Here is a 22,342-nt window from a genome sequence, read left to right as displayed (position 1 = left end):
GATATTATTGAATAAATGAATGAAATAATATTTATAATAAATAAATAGTACTGTAATATGAACCTGTTCAAAACTCTATGGTTAGAAGAGGGAGGAACACAGCGGTTGTGAAAGGTGGGGAAAACTTTCTAAAGGGACCTAAAGGGCAGATTAGAGGTCCTGGTCATCAGGCCCTTCTGCACTTGGCTCAGCTCCACAACTCCAAACGCTTATACCCATGCCTAATTTCGTTTTTTACTGCTTTTCCGCGAAACCCCGCCAAGCCCGCAGGGGGCGCCCACAACACGCCACCCGGGAGAACGAAAACTACATTTCCCAGCATCCCGCGCGCCGCCGACCCACTTCCGGAGCCTGCAGACAGCATGGCGGCGTCCGAGGAGCGCGGTTCACCGGCTGCGGTGCCCCAGACGGCGGTGGAGGAGGCGGAAACGAAAACATTTAAAGACCTGGTAAGAATGGATGACTCCGGTTTCCCTTTTTTCCTGCTGCCGCCAGGCGCGGGCAGAGTCCGGTTGCCTTCGATACCGGCCGCTGGTGTGCAAAAAACAGCCGGGGCCTAGCTCAGGTTTCTCCCGGGATGTCCGAAGCTCGGGTTCCGGACGAGCTCCCTCGGCTCTGAGTTTGGGTGGTGGGAGGGCGGCCCGGGAGCCCCCATATGCCCTTTTGAACTCCACCTCGGTGTGGCAGCGTTGTGTCTGTGCAGGATGTTGTCCATGCGGCGAATCCACTTTTTGTGCATCTTGGGCCTTGGATTCAGGTGAACCGGTATTGAATTCTGACCCAGTCACTGACTAGAGGCAAGTTTTCTCGGTGCCTCACTTTCCACATCTGTAAATTGGGGGTTATGATAGGTACCGCATAGAGTTGTGAAGATTAAATGAAGTAACACAGGCGGAGAACTTGGCTTTGTCCCCGGCGAGTGGAGAGTGATTGGTAAGTCTTAGGTTCCTGTCCCAGTTCTCAGAGTTAAGGAGAAGACTGAGTAGACTCACAATAAAAACCTTTTGAATCAAAGCGTAGGGGACGCACATGTCACCAACAAGGCGGCCCTAACAGTCATTTAATTATGTGGGAGGTGAGTGTGTGTTTTTCTTTGCTAAACTATGTTTTTCTGAATTCTAAGGGTGTGACAGATGTGTTGTGTGAAGCTTGTGACCAGTTGGGATGGACAAAGCCAACAAAGATCCAGATCGAAGCTATTCCTTTGGCCTTACAGGGTAGGTTGAAATTAAGTATGTGGCCTGTTTCAGATTCAGCGTGAAGTTACACATATTCAGTTAAATACCACTTTTGAGAGCTATTGCTTTGTATACGTCAAGTGAAATAAAATAGGGTCCCTAAAGATAAAAAGTTTGTGGCTTATTGGTTTTTGAAACAGTAATTCTCCAGTTTTACGGAGCTTACTTTCTACGAGGGGGTTTGTTGTCTTCTCCTGTTTTTCTAGCTTTTTCTTTCTCAGTTTCTTTTGGCTCTTTTCCCTTTGCCTTGCAGCGTTAATTCTGTCTTTATCCTTTTTTTCACTCTAAAATGTTACTAAGATTTCTCATCCAGTCCTGAAGCTTTAATACTGTCTGCATCAGTGAGTTTCAGCCAGTGCTCATTAGAATCACCTGTGGAACTTTGAAAACGCTAGCGATTTCTGGGCTCCAACCTAGACCTTCTGAATTGGAATTTCCAGGCATGGGACCTAGGCATATATGGATACAAAAGTTAATAGTTCTGGGACTTCCCTGGTGGTCCAGTGGTTAAGAATCCGCCTGCCAATGCAGGGGACACGGATTTGAGCCCTGGTCCAGGAAGATCCCACATGCCATGGAGCAACTAAGTCCCTGCGCCACAACTACTGAGCCTGCACTCTAGAGCCCACGTGCCACAACTACTGAAGCCTGCGCGCCTAGAGCCCATGCTCTGCAGCAAGAGAAGCCACTGCAGTGAGAAGCCTGTGCACCGCAACAAAGCGTAGCCCCTGCTCGCTGCAACTAGAGAAAGCCTGCGCACAGCAATGAAGACCCAGTGCAGCCAAAAGTAAAAAAAAAAAAAAAAAAAAAAAAAATTCATAATAATAATAATTAATTGAAAAAAAAAACTTAATAGCTTATTCTAATGTGTCTGCCCGCTGCCCGCACTGGTCAGATGCTCATGGCTCCCATGTCTATATTTCTAGCCCACACTTTTTTGCTGAGCTCCAAACAAGTATGTCCAACTGGTTTTTAGATACTTTTCTCTAAGCTTACTGCAGGAAGCTCAAGTTCCCTATGTCCAGAACAGAGTCCTTATTTTTCTCACCAGAACTAATTTCCCTGTAGCCCTTATCTCAGTTTATGGCTTTTGAGTTTCCCAGGCTAGAAACCTCTGTGTCAATCACATTTTCTTTTGTTACTTTCTTTTATTTTTTTATTTTATTGAAGTATAGTTGATTTGCAATGTTGTGGCAATTTCACTTTATTTTTTTTGGAAATCGCATGAAGACAGAAAATGTATTCAATATATTTCTAACAATTTTGAGAATACATGAACTTTACATTTATATTTGCAAAAATGTACATGGAAAATATGATGAGAATAAGTAACAGGTCAACAGTACTAACACCAGCACAAACAATAAATTGTGTACATCACACCTATGAACTTTCTACATAAGAATGATTCCAAAGGTCTATAGGATGTTTATAGAAACAAAATAACACGAGAGAAATTATTTTGTTAATAATCATATATGTGTTGATTCAAATAAATTAGAATTTCACGTTGTAATGCTTTGTCTGTAATGTTCCAATTCTCATACAACTTGAGTTTATTATCCAAAACTGCTTAGTCCTCTGGAGTCTCAGCAACAACATAGACTTTTACAGCTTGATGATTTTTCAGTCTCTAACCAGCCACGTAACATTTAACGTCAGGCCTAGTGTTATGGAAGCAGCTCTTGGAAAACCACCTAAAGAGGGCTTGAGATCCCCAGGCAGAGCCTGGTGTTTAAGGTTGAAAGGCAGTCTGTGATAAAGTAGCAAAGTTGAGCCTTTGATTTATTTCTTTATTTTAAATTAATTAATTAGCCAATCTATTTATTCATTTATTTTGGTTGGGCATTGGGTTGTCTGCCTGACGGAGAGCATCCTTCCTCAGGAAATTCTACTCTTGCCCACTAAGGGAGAACAGAATAGTCAGGAAAGGCATGGATGACCTTTTTAATTTTTCTAATATGATACAGTATAACAAATCTCCTCAAAACTCTGATTACAAAGGAAAATTCCCCACTGCAGTCTGGTATGCCATCCCATTATTCAGTTTTAGAAGCATAAAATGAGCCTCAAGGCAAGATATCAGAGAGCTCACTTGACACATATTCTCCAACATAAAGACAAAAAAATAAATGGAAGAATGGAAGGAAGGAAGGGAGGGAGGGAGGAAGGAAGGTCTTATTGTTCCACATTGTTTTGGCTATTATCAACTTTTGTTAGATGTTTCCTTCTTTCTCTCCGAGGTGTATGAAACCTAGGAAGCTGTATGTGCCAAACATTTGTCAGGCAATGTGGTCCTAATTATATAGCTATTATTTAAACAAAATTCCAGTCACTAGTGTTAACAGCAGGTTGTCTGCCTATGGCCTAGAGATTTGGATCTATACTGTACTATTAACTTTTATTGCATATAAACGAAAATTTGAAATTCATAATTATTCCGTTATTTGAAATCCCATTACAGTTGACGTATCTGTATCTATACATGTGATCTCATATAATCTTTATCATATCAGTTTTACAGTAAACAATGTGCTCTTTCTCCTTCAAGCTTTATTGCCAACTTAATGGGAAATGCACTTATTTTGATGACCAAAAATTGCCCCCCAAAATTGGATGCAAATTTGTCCAGTGGAGTATCATATTCTGACTCTGTAGTTGACTCAACTTAAGGATTTTGATTTATTTTATTCCTACTTACTTCAACTTGATGTGCTTGATAGCCCATTTTTATGCCAACTATCTGCAGGAAAACAAAAAGCATAGTAAAAATCATTAATCACGGCATTTTGTTGTTCATGTTCCAAACTGAGAGCAAAAGTTATGCAAATAGAGTATCTCCTATTTCTCTGAATATAATCAACAGTAACAATTCTAAATGCCTGTTTAAAGAATTGTAAGAAATAATTTCAGTAAGTTTTATCTATGACTTTTTTTTTTAACATCTTTATTGGAGTATAATTGCTTTACATTGTTGTGTTAGTTGCTGCTGTATAACAAAGTGAATCAACTGTACGTATACATATATCCCCATATCCCCTCCCTCTTGCGTCTCCCTCCCACCCTCCCTATCCCACCCCTCTAGGTGGTAACAAAGCATGAGCTGATCTCCCTGTGCTATGCAGCTGCTTCCCACTAGCTATCTATTTTACGTTTGGTAGTGTATATATGTCCATGCCACTCTCTCACTTCATCTCAGCTTACCCTTCCCCTTCCCCATGTCCTCAAGTCCATTCTGTACATCTGTGTCTTTATTCCTGTCCTGTTCCTAGATTCTTCAGAACCATTGTTTTTTTTTTTTTTAGATTCCATATATATGTGTTAGTATACGGTATTTGTTTTTCTCTTTCTGACTTACTTCACTCTGTAGGACAGATTCTAGGTCCATCCACCTCACTACAAATAACTCAATTTCGTTTCTTTTTATGGCTGAGTAATATTCCATTGTATATATGTACCACATCTTCTTTAGCCATTCATCTGTCAGTGGACACTTAGATTGCTTCCATGTCCTGGCTATTGTAAATAGTGCTGCAATGAACATTGTGGTACATGACTCTTTTTGAATTATGGTTTTCTCAGGGTATATGCCCAGTAGTGGGATTGCTGGGTCATATGGTAGTTCTATTTTTAATTTTTTAAGGAACTGCCATACTGTTCTCCATAGTGGCTGTATCAGTTTACATTCCCACCAACAGTGCAGGAGGGTTCCCTTTTCTCCACACCCTCTCCAGCATTTATTGTTTGTAGAGTTTTTGATGATGGCCATTCTGACCTGTGTGAGGTGATACCTCATTGTAGTTTTGATTGGCATTTCTCTAATGATCAGTGATGTTGAGCATCTTTTCATGTGTTTGTTGGCAGTCTGTATATCTTCTTTGGAGAAATGTCTATTTAGGTCTTCTGCCCATTTTTGGATTGGGTTGTGTGTTTTTTTGATATTGAGCTGCATGAGCTGCTTGTATATTTTGGAGATTAATCCTCTGTCAACTGCTTCATTTGCAAATATTTTCTCCCATTCTGAGGGGTGTCTTTTCGTCTTGTTTATGGTTTCCTTTGCTGTGCAAAAGCTGTTAAGTTTCATTAGGTCCCATTTGTTTATTTTTGTTTTTATTTACATTTCTCTAGGAGGTGGAGCAAAAAGGATCTTGCTGTCATAGAGTGTTCTGCCTGTGTTTTCCTGTAAGAGTTTTATAGTGTCTGGGCTTACATTTAGGTTTTTAATCCATTTTGAGTTTACTTTTGTATATGCTGTTAGGGAGTGTTCTAATTTCATTCTTTTACATGTAGCTGTGCAGTTTGCCCAGCACCACTTATTAAAGAGGCTGTCTTTTCTCCATTGTACATTCTTGCCTCCTTTATCAAAGATAAGGTAACCATATGTACGTGGGTTTATCTCTGGGCTTTCTACCCTTTTCCATTGATCTATACTTGTTTTTGTGCCAGTACCATACTGTCTTGATTACTGTAGCTTTGTAGTATAGTCTAAAGTCCGGGAGTCTGATTCCTCCAGCTCCATTTTTCTTTCTCAAGATTGCTTTGGCTATTCGGGGTCTTCTGTGTTTCCATACAAATTGTGAATTTTTTGTTCTAGTTCTGTGAAAAGTGCCATTGGTAGTTTGATAGGGATTGCACTGAATCTGTAGATTGCTTTGGGTAGTATAGTCATTTTCACAATGTTGATTCTTCCAATCCAAGAACATGGTATATCTCTCCATCTGTTTGTATCACCTTTAATTTCTTTCATCAATGTCTTATAGTTTTCTGCATACAGGTCTTTTGTCTCCTTAGGTAGGTTTATTCCTAGGTATTTTATTGTTTTGTTGCAGTGGTGAATGGGAGTGTTTCCTTAATTTCTCTTTCACACTTTTCATCATTAGTCTGTAGGAATGCAAGAGATTTCTGTGCATTAATTTTGTATCCTGCAACTTTACCAGATTCATTGATTAGCTCTAGTAGTTTTCTGGTAGCATCTTTAGGAATCTCTATGTATAGTATCGTGTCATCTGCAAACAGTGACAGTTTTACTTCTTCTTTTCTGATTTGGATTGCTTTTATTTCTTTTTCTCCTCTGATTGCTCTGGCTAAAACTCCCAAAACTGTGTTGAGTAATAGTGGTGAGAGTGGGCAACCTTGTCTTGTTCTGATCTTAGTGGAAATGGTTTCAGTTTTTCACCACTGAGAATGATGTTTGCTGTGGGTTTGTCATATATGGCCTTTATTAAAGGGTAAGGTCCCTCTATGCCTACTTTCTGGAGAGTTTTTATCATAAATGGGTGTTGAATTTTGTCAGAAGCTTTTTCTGCATCTATTGAGATTATCATATGGTTTTTATTCTTCAATTTGTTAATATGGTGTATCACATTGATTGATTTGTGTATATTGAAGAATCCTTGCATTCCTGGGATAAACCCCACTTGATCATGGTGTATGATCCTTTCAATGTGTTGCTGGATTCTGTTTGCTAGTATTTTGTTGAGGATTTTTGCATCTATGTTTATCAGTGATATTGGCCTGTAGTTTTCTTTTTTTGTTACATCTTTGTCTGGTTTTGGTATCAGGGTGATGGCAGCCTCGTAGAATGAGTTTGGAAGTATTCCTCCCTCTGCTATATTTTGGAAGAGTTTGGGAAGGATAGGTGTTAGCTCTTCTCTAAACGTTTGATAGAATTTACCTGTGAATCCATCTGGTCCTGGTTTTTTGTTTGTTGGAAGATTTCTAATCACAGTTTCAATTTCAGTGCTTGTGATTGGCCTGTTTATATTTTCTATTTCTTCCTGGTTCAGTCTCAGAAGGTTGTGCTTTTCTAAGAATTTCTCCATTTCTTCCAGGTTGTCCATTTTATTGGCATATAGTTGCTTGCAGTAATCTGTCATGATCCTTTGCATTTCTGCAGTGTCAGTTGTTAGTCCTCCTTTTTCATTTCTAATTCTGTTGATTTGAGTCTTCTCCCTTTTTATCTTGATGAGTCTGGCTAATGGTTTATCAATTTTGTTTATCTTCTCAAAGAATCAGCTTTTAGTTTTATTTCTCTAATTGCTCTAGGTGTAAGTTTAGGTTGTTTATTTGAGATTTTTCTTGTTTCTTGAGGTAGGATTGTATTGCTATAAACTTCCCTCTTAGAACTGCTTTTGCTGCATCCCGTAGGTTTTGGTCTGTTGTGTTTTCATTGTTATTTGTTTCTAGGTATTTTTTGATTTCCTCTTTGATTTCTTCAGTGATCTCTTGGTTATTTAGTAACGTATTGTTTAGCCTCCATGTGTTTATATTTTTTACAGTTATTTTCCTGTATTTGATATCTAGTCTCATAGCGTTGTGGTCAGAAAAGATACTTGATACGATTTCAGTTTTCTTAAATTTACCAAGGCTTGATTTGTGACTCAAGATATGATCTCTCCTGGAGAATGTTCCATGAGCACTTGAGAAGAAAGTGTATTCTGTTGTTTTTGGATGGAATGTCATATAAGTATCAATTAAGTCCCTCCTGTTTAATGTATCATTTAAAGCTTGTGTTTCCTTATTTATTTTCATTTTGGATGATGTGTCCATTGGTGAAAGTGGGGTGTTAAAGTCCCCTACTGTGATTGTGTTACTGTCGATTTCCCCTTTTATGGCTGTTAGCATTAGCCTTATGTATTGAGGTGCTCCTATGTTGGGTGCATAAATATTTACAATTGTTATATCTTCTTGGATTGATCCCTTGATCGTTGTGTAGTGTCCTTGTTTGTCTCTTGTAATAGTCTTTATTTTAAAGAGTATTTTGTCTGATATGAGAATTGCTACTCCAGCTTTCTTTTGATTTCCATTTGCATGGAATATCTTTTTCCATCCCTTCACTTTCAGTCTGTATGTGTCCCTAAGTCTGAAGTGGGTCTCTTGTAGACAGCATATATACGGGTCTTGTTTTTGTATCCATTCAGCCTGTCTATGTTTTTTTGGTTGGAGCATTTAATCCGTTTACATTTAAGGTAATTATCAGTATGTATATTCCTATTACCATTTCCTTAATTGTTTTGGGTTTGTTATTGTAGGTCTTTTCCTTCTCTTGTGTTTCCTGCCTAGAGAAGTTCCTTTAGCATTTGCTGTAAAACTGGTTTCTTGGTGCTCAGTTCTCTTAACTTTTGCTTGAATATAAAGATTTTGATTTCTCCATTGAATCTGAATGAGATCCTTGCTGGGTAGAGTAACGTTCGTTGTAGGTTTTTCCCTTTCATCTCTTGAAATATGTCCTGTCACTCCCTTCTGGCTTGCAGAGTTTCTGCTGAAAGATCAGCTGTTAACCTTATGGGGATTCCCTTCTATGTTATTTGTTGCTTTTCCCTTGCTGCTTTTAATATTTTTTCTTTGTATTTAATTTTTGATAGTTTGATTAATATGTGTCTTGGTGAATTTCTCCTTGGATATATCCTGTATGGGACTCTCTGCTTCCTGGAGTTGATTGACTATTTCCTTTCCCATATTCGGGAAGTTTTCAACTATAATCTCTTCAAATATTTTCTCAGTCCCTTCCTTTTTCTCTTCTTCTGCTGAGACCCCTATTATTTGAATGTTGGTGCGTTTAATGTTTTCCCAGAAGTCTCTGAGACTGTCCTCAATTCTTTTCTTTCTTTATTCTGCTCTGCGGTAGTTATTTCCACTATTTTATCTTCCAGGTCACTTATCCGTTCTTCTGCCTCAGTTATTCTGCTATTGATTCCTTCTAGAGAATTTTTAATTTCATTTATTGTGTTGTTCATCATTGTTTGTTTTCTCTTTAGTTCTTCTACATCTTTGTTAAATGTTTCTTGTATTTTCTCCATTCTATTTCCAAGATTTTGGATCATTGTTACTATCATTATTCAGAATTCTTTTTTAAAAATAATTAATTAATTTATTTATTTATTTTTGGCTGTGTTGGGTCTTTGTTTCTGTGCGAGGGCTTTCTCTAGTTGCGGCGAGCAGGGGCCACTCTTCAGCGCGGTGTGCGGGCCTCTCACCGTCGCGGCCTTTCTTGTTGCGGAGCACAGGCTCCAGACGCGCAGGCTCAGTAGTTGTGGCTCATGGGCCTAGTTGCTCCGCGGCATGTGGGATCTTCCCATACCAGGGCTCGAACCCGTGTCCCCTGCATTGGCAGGCAGATTCTTAACCACTGTGCCACCAGGGAAGCCCTACTCAGAATTCGTTTTCAGGTAGACTGCCTATTTCCTCTTCATGTGTTTGGTTTGGTGGGTTTTTACTTTGCTCCTTCATCTGCTGTGTGTTTCTCTGTCTTCTCATTTTGCTTAACTTACTGTGTTTGGGGTCTCCTTTTCGCAGGCTGTAGGTTCATAGTTCCCGTTGTTTTTGGTGTCTAACCCCAGTGGGTGAGGTTGGTTCAGTGTGTTGTGTAGGCTTCCTGGTGGAGGGGACTGGTGCTTGTGTTCTGGTGGATGAGGCTGGATCTTGTCTTTCTGGTGGGCAGGTCCACGTCCGGTGGTGTGTTTTGGGGTGTCTGTGAACTTATTATGATTTTATGCAGCCGCTCTGCTAATGGGTGGGGTTGTGTTCCTCTCTTGCTAGTTGTTTGGCATAGGGTGTCCAGCACTGGAGCTTGCTGGTCGTTGAGTGGAGCTGCGTCTTAGCGTTGAGACGGCGATCTCTAGGAGAGCTCTCACCGATCAGTTTTACGTGGAGCTGGGAGGTCTCTGGTGTTCCAGTGTCCTGAACTCGGCTCTCCCACCTCAAAGGCTCAGGCCTGACACCCGGCCGGAGCACCAAGACCCTGTTAGCCACATAGCTCAACTTGGTACGAGGGATGCTTGCCAGTGAATTAAGGTGCGAAAAAGACACAAGGCATAAATACCAAAGGTGTTGCCTGCGGTGCCAACTCTCTGGTTCCACGGACCTCTTTCCTTACTTTGTAATTCTCACTTTGGCTGGCCTCCATTCAGGCCACTGTCATAGCTCTCCTGGTACCCTAACTGAGCTCTCATTTTCCTGTGTGTTCCCCATTCTGCCCTTTAGTTCATTTTAAGTTGTAGGGAAGAGAATCATATTCAGGTTACCTCAGGGAAAGGGGGTTATTGCAGGGCTATTCTCGAGGTGAGGAAGCCTCAGCAGTCAACTGTGGAAGTCATTACTCGATAGGAAGGCTTCCCACTGAGTGCTGTCCTAGTGCTCAGCTACTCTGGGGGCTGCAACCAGCGTAGAGGCGGTGGTCTTGGCTTGGAAATTAATTGCCAAATCTTCTCAGTTATGGCTTGATTGGTGATAACAAACCATGGGGACCCATTCTTAAGGAATTACTTCTGGCATTCTTCCCTCAGAAGGATCAGTGTAAATGGCTGTACTGTTAAGCTCCTTGGGTCCTTCTTATGCCATCAGGCCTGGGGTTTATCTTCTTAACAAATAACATTGGTCATGATAGTCCCTGCTTAAAATCCTTCAGTTCCTCTCTCTTATAGGAAGATGTCAAAACTCCTTAGCATGGCTGTGGGTTTCGTTATTCCTCTCCCTTTCCCCCTTGACTTTTGTGTTCTGGCCACGTTGTACTTCTCACTCTGAACTCATGCTGTGTTCTTTTTTTTTTTTTTTAATTTATTTATTTAATTTATTTATTTTTGGCTGCATTGGGTCTTCGTTGCTGTGCACGGGCTTTCTCTAGTTGTGGAGAGCGGGGGCTACTCTTTGTTGCAGTGCGCAGGCTTCACGTTGCAGTGGCTTCTCTTGTTGCAGAGCACAGGCTCTAGGTGCGCGGGCTCAGTAGTTGTGGCTCACGGGCTCTAGAGCGTAAGCTCAGTAGTTGTGGTGCACGGACTTAGTTGCTCTACGGCATTTGGGATCTTCCTGGACCAGGGCTCGAACCCGTGTCCCCTGCATTGGCAGGCGGATTCTTAACCACTGCACCACCAGGGAAGCCCCATGCTGTGTTCTTTAAAGCCTCTTTCCTCATACGGGACTGCCCTTCCTTTCCTTCTTTGCTTACTTCCAGATTTAATTTACTCATCACCTCTGTTAACCTTTCCTGACTCCTCCTGGCAGTAGGTTGCTCATTCCTTTTTGTTCTCACTCTATCCTGTAGGGATCTATCATATTAGAACATATTTGTGTATTTCACCCTTGGATTTTGAGCTAATTTAGGACAGAGACCGTGTCTTCTGTCTCATCAACCTCCCCCTCCCCTGAATTCATCAAATATTTATTCATGGTCTACTTTGTGCCAGCAGTGGGTCCTTGTGGAATAATGTGGAAATGGTGCAGAGAGCATTTCTTTGCTATTAGGTGTTTTCTTTGTCTTCTAGGTCGTGATATTATTGGGCTGGCGGAAACCGGCTCTGGGAAGACTGGGGCCTTTGCTCTGCCCATTCTGAATGTGCTGCTAGAGACGCCCCAGCGTTTGTTTGCCTTAGTTCTCACCCCAACTCGGGAGCTAGCCTTTCAGATCTCAGAGCAGTTTGAAGCCCTGGGGTCTTCTATTGGGGTGCAATGTGGTAAGTGTCGAGAGGAAAGGAATCTTCAGAATTTCTTCACAGGTTGAGAATGAGTGTGAAAGGAGAATGGAAGGAAGTGTCGTTAACATAAGTTCATTGACCTAAAGAGCTGATTTGGTATTTTAGCTTCGGGGAAAGTTGTAATTGTAAGGGAAGAAAAATGAAAGTAGAAATGTGTCATTGGCTTTACAGTGAACTATGGAAAAAAATTAAGGATCTCTTTTCAATATTCTTTTTCTTTCTGTAGCTGTGATTGTAGGTGGAATTGATTCAATGTCTCAATCTCTGGCCCTGGCCAAAAAACCACATATAATAATAGGTGAGTAATGACAACGGTAAAAGACACTGGTGATGATGAATTGGAGAAAATCTACTGATATTGGGTGTAACTTCTTTGTGTGGAAAGAGTTCAAAGAATGGATTTAATTTTTTGTTTAATTTTTTTTAGTTTCTGAAATTCTGTCTGGGAGGGGGTGGTCACTTTCTTTCTGTCCTTTTTCTTAAACATTGCCCTCTCTCCTCAACTCTTCTTGTTAGCAACTCCTGGTCGACTGATTGACCACTTGGAAAATACAAAAGGTTTCAACTTAAGAGCTCTCAAGTACTTGGTCATGGATGAAGCAGACCGAATATTGAATATGGATTTTGAGACAGAGGTGAGCTCTCAACGTCTTTCCTCTTCCTAGGGCATCTCAAAATCTGTTCAAAATCTGGTTCATTACATACCTGCTTTTGTGGAGCACTTACCATGGTTGGTTAATTTAACATGTCTGCTGCTTTTTTCATTCTTGATGCTCCTTACCCTGTCAGTGCCTCAGCATCCTCTTTATTTTTATGTTTTCTTTCTTTTTTATTGAAAGATAGTTGATTTATAGTATTATATTATTTTTAGGTGTGCAACATAATGATTCAATATTTCTATAGATGATACTCCATTTAAAATTATTACAAAATAATGACTATATTTCCCTGTGCTGTACAATATATCCTTGTTGCTATTAAATTAAATTAAATTAATTAACTTTTTACTGAAGTATAGTTAATTTACAATGTTGTGTTTCTGGTGTACAGCAAAGTGATTCAGTTATACATACATATATAAATATGTGTATATATACATATATATGTGTGTGTGTGTGTGTGTGTGTGTGTGTGTGTGTGTGTGTATACATATACCTACACAAACTCCTAATTTATCCTTCCCTCTTTTCCCCTTTGGTAACCATAAGTTTGTTTTCTATGTCTGTGAATGTGTTTCTGTTTTGTAAATAAGTCCATTTGTATCATATTTTAGATTCTATATATAAGTGATATTATATGATATTTGTCTTTGTCTGACTTCACTTAGTATGATAATCTCTAGGTCCATCCATGTTGCTGCAAATGGCATTATTTCATTCTTTTTTATGGCTGAGTAGTATTCCATTCTGTATATATACCACATCTTCTTTATCCATTCATCTGTCGATGGACATTTAGGTTGCTTCCATCTCTTGGATATTGTAAATAGTCTCAGCATCCTCTTTCGAATATAGTTTGACTTGGGGGGCGAGGGATAAATTAGGAATATGGGATTAATATACACACACTATTATATATAAAATAGATAAACAACAAGGACTTACTGTATAGCACAGGGAACTATATTCAATATCTTGTAATAACCTATAATGGAAAAGAATCTGAAAAAGTGTAAATATGTATGTATGTGTAACTGAATCACTTTGCTGTACACCTGAAACATTGTAAATCAACTATACTTCAATTAAAAAAGACAGTTGGGCAAAAAACATGTATATATGTATATATGTGTGTGTGTATATATATATATATATATATATATATATATACACACACACATATATACATACATACATACATATAGGCTGACTTTGATTTCAGAGATGAGAAATACCAAAACCAGATTTTCTTTTCCATTTCATTTGATTTCAACCTCTTCCATCTTTTCTTTGATGACCCATTCTTCATAGCTTATTTAGTTGATTAATGCTTATTCTTTACTTTTCTCTTAGATTAGCACTACTCTGCTGATTTAAACTGTTCTTTTCTCTGACTGGCATTATTTTTGATAGCATCTGGTATGGTATCAAATAGTAAATATTCAGTCAATTTTAGCTGAACTGAATCAAAGTTTTGAGTCCCCAAATCCCACAGTGATGTATTTAGTTTGTTATCTCCTTCTCTCCTTCACAAGCAGCATTTGCAGGTGTCCAGTCTAAATGTTACGTTGGTATCCTTTGCTCTTTCTGCCTTAGGTTGACAAGATCCTGAAAGTGATTCCCCGAGATCGGAAAACATTTCTCTTCTCTGCTACGATGACCAAGAAGGTGAACTTTTCTAGGACTTCTCTTTTCTTCTTTATAAGAATTGATAAATAGAAACAGTCACAGTAATGATAATAAAAATAGAGTATTTAGGAATCAGTGTACTATTCTAGGTTTTCTTTCTTCAGGTGCAAAAACTTCAGCGAGCAGCGCTGAAGAATCCTGTGAAATGTGCTGTTTCCTCTAAATACCAGACGGTTGAGAAGTTACAGCAATATTATCTTTTTATTCCTTCTAAGTTCAAGGTAAAGTGTTTGCTTTGATCATTCCTGCCACTCCCTCTCCTTCTTCACCAAGGCATCTGAAAATGTGTCAACTCTTGATTAGCTAAGAGCTGTGCTACAGATTGGAGTCCTTTCTGTTTGTTTTAGAGCTCGTGCCATGCTTATATTTATCACTGATAAAGTCAAACATTCCGGGAATTCACAACATATTAAACCACAGTAATGAAGTCATGATATAATCCCTTCCTAACCCCATCCTTGAGGTAGTTTTTCTTTTGCCTGCTTATTATGTGGCTTTTTTATGGGCAAGGGACCCAAGTTTTGTGCTTTGATGTCAGGGCTTTGCGTGCTTGCTGAGTACAGCTCTCCTTGTGCTTGGCTTCAGGCTGTGTGTGAAACTCATGGTTCACAGAGATGATAATGATAGTGCCGGTTAAGGAGTGCAAAGCTGGCAGCTGGGGGTCTGGATAACTGAGAAGCAGCTATGGGCTTAGTCTTTTACATAATTTATATGCCCAGGACGCCAACCTTCTTCCAGGTTCAGTTACATATATTGTTTTGGCTTTGTGACTTAGGATACCTACCTGGTTTATATTCTAAATGAATTGGCTGGAAACTCCTTTATGATATTCTGCAGCACCTGTAACAATACTCAGAGGACAGCTTTGCTACTCCGAAATCTTGGATTCACTGCCATTCCCCTCAATGGACAGATGAGTCAGGTAACTATTCTTTGGAATCATTAGTGGTGAACTGGGGGCATGAGAAAGCTAAACCTTGTAGCAGGAGATTTCTGCAATAGCAACACATGACATTAATGCATCTTCCCATAGTTGTCCTGATTTTATGGGCATTAAAGTGTTTGGATGCTACTTCCTCCTTTCAGGATAGCAAGAAACTCAAATTAGAATATTCCACAGGTAGTTGTCTGGGATGGAAGCTATTGAGTTGATTTATTCAGCCCTCATGGTAATAGTGACTCTCTCGTCTCTAAAGACTTTCAATAAATTATTTCCCAGTTATCTTTCTATCATGTTTAACAAACTCTGTTTCATGTTAGTATTTTCTAGCTTTAGTCTTAAATATCTTTTTATTGCTTCCATGTTTCCTTTTGACCTGTGAAGCCTAGTTCAGACTAAGGGGGAAACATCCTTTTAAAAATTTATCTCTTGGTTCTTGTATTTATTTAGTGTGTCTAGTTTGTGTGTCTTGGATTCCACGTTTTTCAAGATTAAATTCTTTCCATTTCTTCTTTTCATCATCTCAGAGCAAGCGCCTAGGATCCCTTAATAAATTTAAGGCAAAGGCTCGTTCCATTCTTTTAGCAACTGATGTTGCCAGCCGTGGTTTGGACATACCTCATGTGGATGTAGTTGTTAACTTTGACATTCCTACCCATTCCAAGGTGAGTCCTGTTGCTGACCTGATTTTCTAGCCCCAAAGTGTTTTTCTTTTCTCTTTTCTTTTCTTTTCCCCTTCCCTTCCCTTCCCTCCCCTTCCCTTCCTTTCCTTTCCTGTCCTTTCTTTCCCTTCCTCCTTCCCTCCCTCCCTCCCTTCCTTCCTCTTACTCTCTTTCTCCCCCACCTCCTTCTCTCTGCTTTTCTTTTCTTTTTTTTTTAAATTGAGATGTAATTGACATATTATATTCGTTTCAGGTGTAAAATGTAATGATTTAATATTCGTATATATTGCAAAATGGTCATAGTAAGTCTAGTTAACATCTGTCACCATTCATAGTTACGTATTTTTCTTATGATGAGAATTTCAAAGATATTTTCCCTTAGCAACTTTCAAATATGCAGTACAGTATTATTAACTCTAGTCAGCATGTTGTACATTACATCCCCATGACTTATTTATTTTATAACTGAAATTTGTACCTTTTGCCCCCTTTCACCCATTTCACACACACCCATCCCTGCCTCTGGCAACCACCAAATCTGTTCTCTGTATCTGTGAGCTCAATTTTTTTTTGTTTTTGTTTTTGTTTTAGATACCACATATAAGTGAGATCTAGTATTTGTCTCTGTCTAACTTATTTCACTTAGCTGAATACCCTCAAGGTCTATCCATGTTGTCACAGATGGGAAGATGTCATTCTTTTTTATGGCTGAATAATATTCCATTGTATACAAAGTGTATTTCTTAATGGAATGTTTTCTGTCTTTCCTTAGTTACAGTATTGGAGTTTTTTTTGGTGTGTGTGTGTCCTTGATTAGTTAAGTATCAAAAATAGGGAAAGCTCTTGATCTTTTCATTCTCCTCATCTTGCACATGCCTGTGGATGTGATATTAATGAATGTGAATGAAGGAGCCCAGGAGAGGGGTTAGATGCTCACTGTCGGAGGCGCAGACGGATCACGTGCTCACCTCTGTTGGTCCAGCTGATGAGAAATGGCAGCTTGTGGTCCTCAGTGTATCCCAGGGTTTCCAGCCTCGGCACTGTTAACATCTTGGTCTGGGACTTCCTCGTTGTGGGGCTGTCCTTTGCATTGTAGGATGCTTAGCAGAATTCCTGGCTTCTACTCACAGGTGACATTGTGACAACCAGATATGTTTCCAGACATTTCCAAATGCCCCCTGGGGAGGATGAAACTGACCCCAGTTGAGAACAACTAGTGTGTGTCAACTTCGTATTAAACTGCTGTAGACAGGGTGCTGTCTCATAGGATTTTCACAGTAACTCTGTGTGAGTTTGGACATGTATTTGTGTCTCTGTTTTATAGATACAAACCAGGGTTCAGAGAAGTTCTGGACTTGTAGACAGTTGCGTCGCTGGTCGGTGGGAAAAGCAGATCTGTGACCCAGGTCTGCCTCTAGATCTAGTGCCATTTTCCTCTGCCTGTGCTATGTCCATGGAGATTTGCTTTGTAGATTTGTCTTTCTATAAAAGAAAGGAAAAAGGGGGTCAGTTTTGTGCTCTGAGGAGAATAACAAAAGTGAAGTAGATTTATCTCAACAGATTGCGAGTTCATCTCTCCATGTTCTAACACAAATCTGTTTTCTTTCAAAGGTTTGCAGGAAGAATTTACATACAGTTTTAAATTTATATTCCAGCTAACTCAAAGTTACTTACCGTTTTCATTTCAGGATTACATCCATCGAGTAGGTCGAACAGCTCGAGCAGGGCGCTCTGGAAAGTCTATTACCTTTGTCACACAGTAAGTGACCCGACTTTGGGGCAGAGCAATGTAGAGAAAAGGGCAGAACTGTGGGGCAGACAGACTTGGAACCTGACTTCACCACTTACTGTAACAGTCACTTAACCTCCCTCATCCTGCCTTCATTGTTTGTAAAATAGAAATAATAATACCGACCTAGCAGGGTTTTAATGAAGACTGGAGATGTATATGTAAAGAGCATATACTGTACTACATGTGTGTAGTATAGTACTTGGCATATAGAGGCAAACACACACAAAAAACCCTGTTATTTCTTTTAAATGCCGGAGCCAGAGAACAGTGACCGTTCCCTCAACTCACAGTATTACAATAACTATTTCTGATTTTGTTTTCAAAGGAACAAATTGTTATGTACCCAGGGCTTTTCTGGGAGTAAGGGATATGTTGGGTGGTTTTCTGCTGGGCTGTGCACAGAAGATTGCATTTAGTTAGTGTCTGAAAAGGAATAATAGGTCTGATATCGTTGAAAACTGTGGTGCCTGTTGCATCATAGTTTTGGAACGGACAGACATGTGCACTGTCAGCCAGCCAGAGCCATGGCAATTTTCCTTTTTCAGATATGACGTGGAACTCTTCCAGCGCATAGAACACTTAATTGGGAAGAAATTGCCTGTCTTTCCAACCCAGGATGACGAGGTTATGATGCTGACAGAACGTGTGACTGAGGCCCAAAGATTTGCCCGAATGGTATGCGACGCGTTTTCTCACCAGCAAATGAAATTAACTTACATGCAAGACACTTTATTGTGTTAATCCTCAACTTGGAATATTTTATTCCAAATTTAAGAAGAGCATACTAAAGTGCAGATGTTGGTAATTTGCTTTCGACTGTACAACTAAATGGTCGAATCAGGGTTTGGACTCAGTCTGACCACAGGGACCACATTCCCAGCCACTGTTCATGTTTCACATGAGGCAAAAAAAAAAAAAACCTTTGGCCTTGAGATCAGGAGGTGCAGCTGAGAACTGTGAGCTCGGACAAGGTGTCTGACCTCTCAGAATCAGTTCCTCATTTGTAGATTGGGAATAATTGTTACCTTGAATACAGGGTTTTATGAGCATCAGTCAAGCTGGTGTAAACAGCGTGGTTACCGATAGTAGCGGTAGGAGTGGCGATGAGAAGGTCTAAAGGAGCAGCCTTCCAAGTGCCGTCTGCTGCCTGGAGTGCTGGTCTGAGGGGTGAAGAAACTTCGCCCATGGGCTGCTTTCTGAGTAGCTGAGGTGTGGACTTGTTTTTGTTTTTCTGCCCACATGGAATTCTTTGTTTGGTATTTTTGCTTATAAAAATATTACATGTGCGTTGGGAAGCATTTTTAGAAAATACACAAAGGATTAAAATAGTAAGTGAAACACATAAGCCACCCCCCACAGAAAACCACTGATAACAGTTGGCTATTTTTCTTTCTTTAGCCATAATTAGACTTTATCTAATTGTATATGACTTTATCCAAAGGTATATCATTTTTCTCTTTGAACTAGCAGAGATTCATGTGATCACTTCTTTTTTTTTTCTTCACATTTTAAACTTTATTCAAAAAGTGTCATCTAGGCTGTGTCTTAGCCCTGAATCGATTCAGTTACCAGACTTTCCTAAACACCAGTGGCAGGAGTAAGCTCTTGGAGTTGTTGCAAGGTCCTTAACTGCCTTCTGACTCGTCAAGGGAAACCAAATTGGGTCTTCTAGACTTTGCATTAGGTATATTTTATTACTTTCCAATGTTTTGAAAGTTGGTAATCTGAGGAGAGAGAATTCAGTTTTTTAAAAATAGCACTGCTTGCAAGTTTAGAAACTGATATCTTAGACACTAGCATCTTAGAATTCTCATGGGATCATTTCTTAATGGCTACAGAGAATTCTGTCATGGAATACATGACGTGATTTACATTGATGTGTGTTAATGCTTTTCCCAGTTTTTGGTATTTTAACTAGAACTCTGTTGAACATCCTGATATGTACAGCTTTGCAAACTTGTCTTGTTTCCTTAGAATAAATTCCTAGAAGTAGAATCAATTGTTGGGTGGAGGAGAATACACAGTTAAAATTCGAATTCATACATAATGTCAAACTGCCCCCCTAGAAAAGCTAAAGCACTTTGACACGATGAGCGACAGTGTATGTGACTGTCCCCACACCCTGACCAGGTCTAGGTATTACCATTCTCTTAGATCTTTGCCAGAATAATAATAATAGCTTATTGTTTTAATCTTCCTGTCTTTGATTACTAAATAGATTAACATTTTTGTATCTTGGGATTTTGGCCTTATTCCTTTGCTAATGGGAGGTGTTAGGGAGTTACTTAGTGTTTGATTTTAAGGAGCAGAGACCAGGATGTGTCACTTTCAGTGACAGTCATTCATTTTCAGTCCCATCCTTCCTGTTTCTTGCAGGAGTTAAGGGAGCATGGAGAGAAGAAGAAGCGCTCGTGGGAGGTTGCTGGGGACAATGACGATACGGAGGGTGCGATTGGTGTCAGGAACAAGGTGGCTGGAGGAAAAATGAAGAAACGGAAGGGCCGTTAATCTCTTTTATAAAGACTTGATTTCTGCTTTTTGTTCTGTAAAGAGGATTGAAGGAGAGAATGGGACCTCTCCCTCCAGAGCTCTGCAGGCCGAAATCCATCAGAATCGTGTCCAGGGTCTGCCCAGCCCACTCGGTGCTCATCCCCCTTGCCGTGTGTTAGAACATCGTTGCCTGCAGAATATTTTCGAAGTGCTGAGGTCAAGACTCGGACTGTTTTTCAGCTTTGGTTCCTTGCTCCTGACACTAGTAAGATGTGCTCTCGTATCCCTTCACACAGACCTGTGCTTTTTTCAGCTGCAAGTCGAGGATTGGGCTCATGAAGCCCTTGACCTGTAATTGTAAAGGAAAGGAGCTTCTAGATCTAAAAACAGTGATACTTCTGCAGTCTCAGCTTGCGTTTCATGAGACCAAATGGGAAATAATAAATTTAAATATTATTTTTTAAAAATTCAAACTCCGTGAGGACCTTTTTGGGTTACAGACTTTATAGATTTAGTAAGATCTTCCTAATAGGTAAGAAACTGACAGTGGCGATTCCATGGCAAATTCATTGGTTGTCCTTAATTTGAGGTAAACATTATTTATGACTTTAAAAAAATCAACAAAGAAACGAGGATGGATGGCTTTGAAAGGGAAGTCCTGTTTGAAAGGAGGTTGTGTTTTTCTTGGGGATGGAGCAGAGTCTCTTAGATCCCTGAATAGATTCACATCCCTGGCTTCTTGGATTAAAATCCTCTGTCGGGGGGGCTTCCCTGGTGGCACAGTGGTTAAGAATCCGCCTGCCAATGCAGGGGACACGGGTTCGAGCCCTGGTCCAGGAAGATCCCACGTGCTGTGGAGCAACTAAGCCCGTGCGCCACAACTACTGAGCCTGTGCTCTAGAGCCCGCGAGCCACAACTACTGAAGCCCGCGCGCCTAGAGCCCGTGCTCCGCAACAAGAGAAGCCACCTCAATGAGAAGCGCGCGCACCGCAATGAAGAGTAGCCCCTGCTTGCCGCAACTAAAAGCTTGCATGCAGCAATGAAGACCCAACGCAGCCAAAAATAAATAAATTAAAAAAAAAATTCTCTGTGGGAGTCAGGTGTGCATGTTGATTGCAGGAAGATCTTTATAAATGTAGGGGGTGGGGTGCCTACCTCTGGGGGCTAATTCTCCATTTGTCTTGTTTCCTGATGGGACTCTCCAGAGTGGCTTAGCTAACAGCAACTCTCTCTCCCTCTGGGCCGGTGGGTAAAAGCCAGTGGACGGCTGCTGCTTCAGCTCAGCGGAAGACTTCAGAAGCAAGCTGAATTTGAATCGGGTTATGGGTGCTGGGTAAGAAGGGATCGGAATTATCCTGAAGGAGTCTGAACTTTCTAAATGGGCAAGGTCTCTAACTTAGGGTCTGTGGACCCCTGAGGTATATGCACATTTCTGGGGAGACTAAAAAGGTTAAAAACCTCTTTTAAAGCTTATCTGTTGTTTCTGAAGTATATACATATTATGCTTTGCTAGGATGGGAAGATAGGACTCTAAGGGAAGAGAGGTGGATGATGTGTCTTCAGGCGTATTAGTAGGCCCAGACCATAAACTAGAGTCCCAAGCAGAACAGGTAAAGATGTCATTGTGAAGGGCAGGAGGCACAGAAGTAAACGAATGCGATCTAGTAGTAAATGAGGGCAAAGCTGTTGGTTTGTGTCACTAATCTGAACCTTTCTTCATGCTCCCTGTCCGCAAAGGCAAGGTTGCAGAAGTCTGGAGGCTGAAACCCTAATCGAGGTGTGTATGAGTTTCCTGGGGCTGCTGTAACAAAGTACCAGAAACCGGGGGGCTTAAAACAGCAATTTGTTGGATCACAGTTCTGGAGTCTAGATGTCCAAGACCAAGTTATCAGCAGGCTTCCATCTGAAACGTCTCGGGAAGGGTCTGTCCTTGCCTCCTCCTAGCATCTGGTGGTGGCCAGCGGTCCTTGGCTTGTGGCAACGTAGCTCCAGTCTCTGCCTCCATATCTTCACGTAACCTTCTTCCCTGTGTGTCTGCCTTCACATGGCCTTCTTATAAGGATGTGATAATTGGATTTAGGGAACACCCTAATCCAGTATGACCTCGTCTTGACTCATTATCTCCACAAAGACCCTATTTCCAAATAAGGTCACATTCTGGGGTTCCACGTAGACATGAATTTTGGGGGGGGGACACCATTTAGCCCAGTACAGACCGTCTTTCTGGACTGTTGTGTTTTGGGGGGTTTAAGATTGTGTTGTGGAATACAAGTGGTAGATAGAGTTAATTACAAAGAAAGTGGAGAAAAGACAGGAGATAGGTTTTCAGAAACAGTAGGATGGGTAGAAGTAGAGAAATTTACAATGACATCCTCTTAAATGAAATGTAAATTGTTTTGTAG

General features: G+C 40.4%; 1 protein-coding gene across 1 annotated transcript; it reads left to right on the top strand.

Moving 5' to 3' along the window:
- The first annotated feature begins 345 nt into the window (after positions 1–345).
- On the top strand, positions 346–20,412 carry DDX47 (DEAD-box helicase 47). The gene is made up of 12 exons (XM_007196049.3): positions 346–449; positions 1,124–1,217; positions 11,498–11,686; positions 11,934–12,005; positions 12,224–12,342; positions 13,963–14,034; positions 14,160–14,276; positions 14,831–14,977; positions 15,523–15,660; positions 17,346–17,416; positions 17,995–18,124; positions 19,826–20,412. The coding sequence occupies exons 1-12, from the start codon at positions 363–365 to the stop codon at positions 19,955–19,957; spliced, it is 1,368 nt and encodes a 455-aa protein (XP_007196111.1). The 5' UTR covers positions 346–362; the 3' UTR covers positions 19,958–20,412.
- The last annotated feature ends 1,930 nt before the right edge of the window (positions 20,413–22,342 follow it).

This window comes from Balaenoptera acutorostrata, chromosome 11, assembly GCF_949987535.1.
Source record: "Balaenoptera acutorostrata chromosome 11, mBalAcu1.1, whole genome shotgun sequence".
Lineage (NCBI taxonomy): Eukaryota > Metazoa > Chordata > Mammalia > Artiodactyla > Balaenopteridae > Balaenoptera > Balaenoptera acutorostrata.
Note: the sequence above shows the minus strand (reverse complement) of the source record. Positions and strands in the feature narration are given on the sequence as shown.

Bases quoted from the DNA above. Each gene is read 5' to 3' on its own strand.
- DDX47 (XM_007196049.3), top strand. From the start codon at position 363: ATGGCGGCGTCCGAGGAGCGCGGTTCACCGGCTGCGGTGCCCCAGACG. The intron at 450-1,123 runs GTAAGAATGGAT...CTGAATTCTAAG, and splicing joins CGAAAACATTTAAAGACCTG to GGTGTGACAGATGTGTTGTG. The intron at 14,035-14,159 runs GTGAACTTTTCT...TTCTTTCTTCAG, and splicing joins CTGCTACGATGACCAAGAAG to GTGCAAAAACTTCAGCGAGC.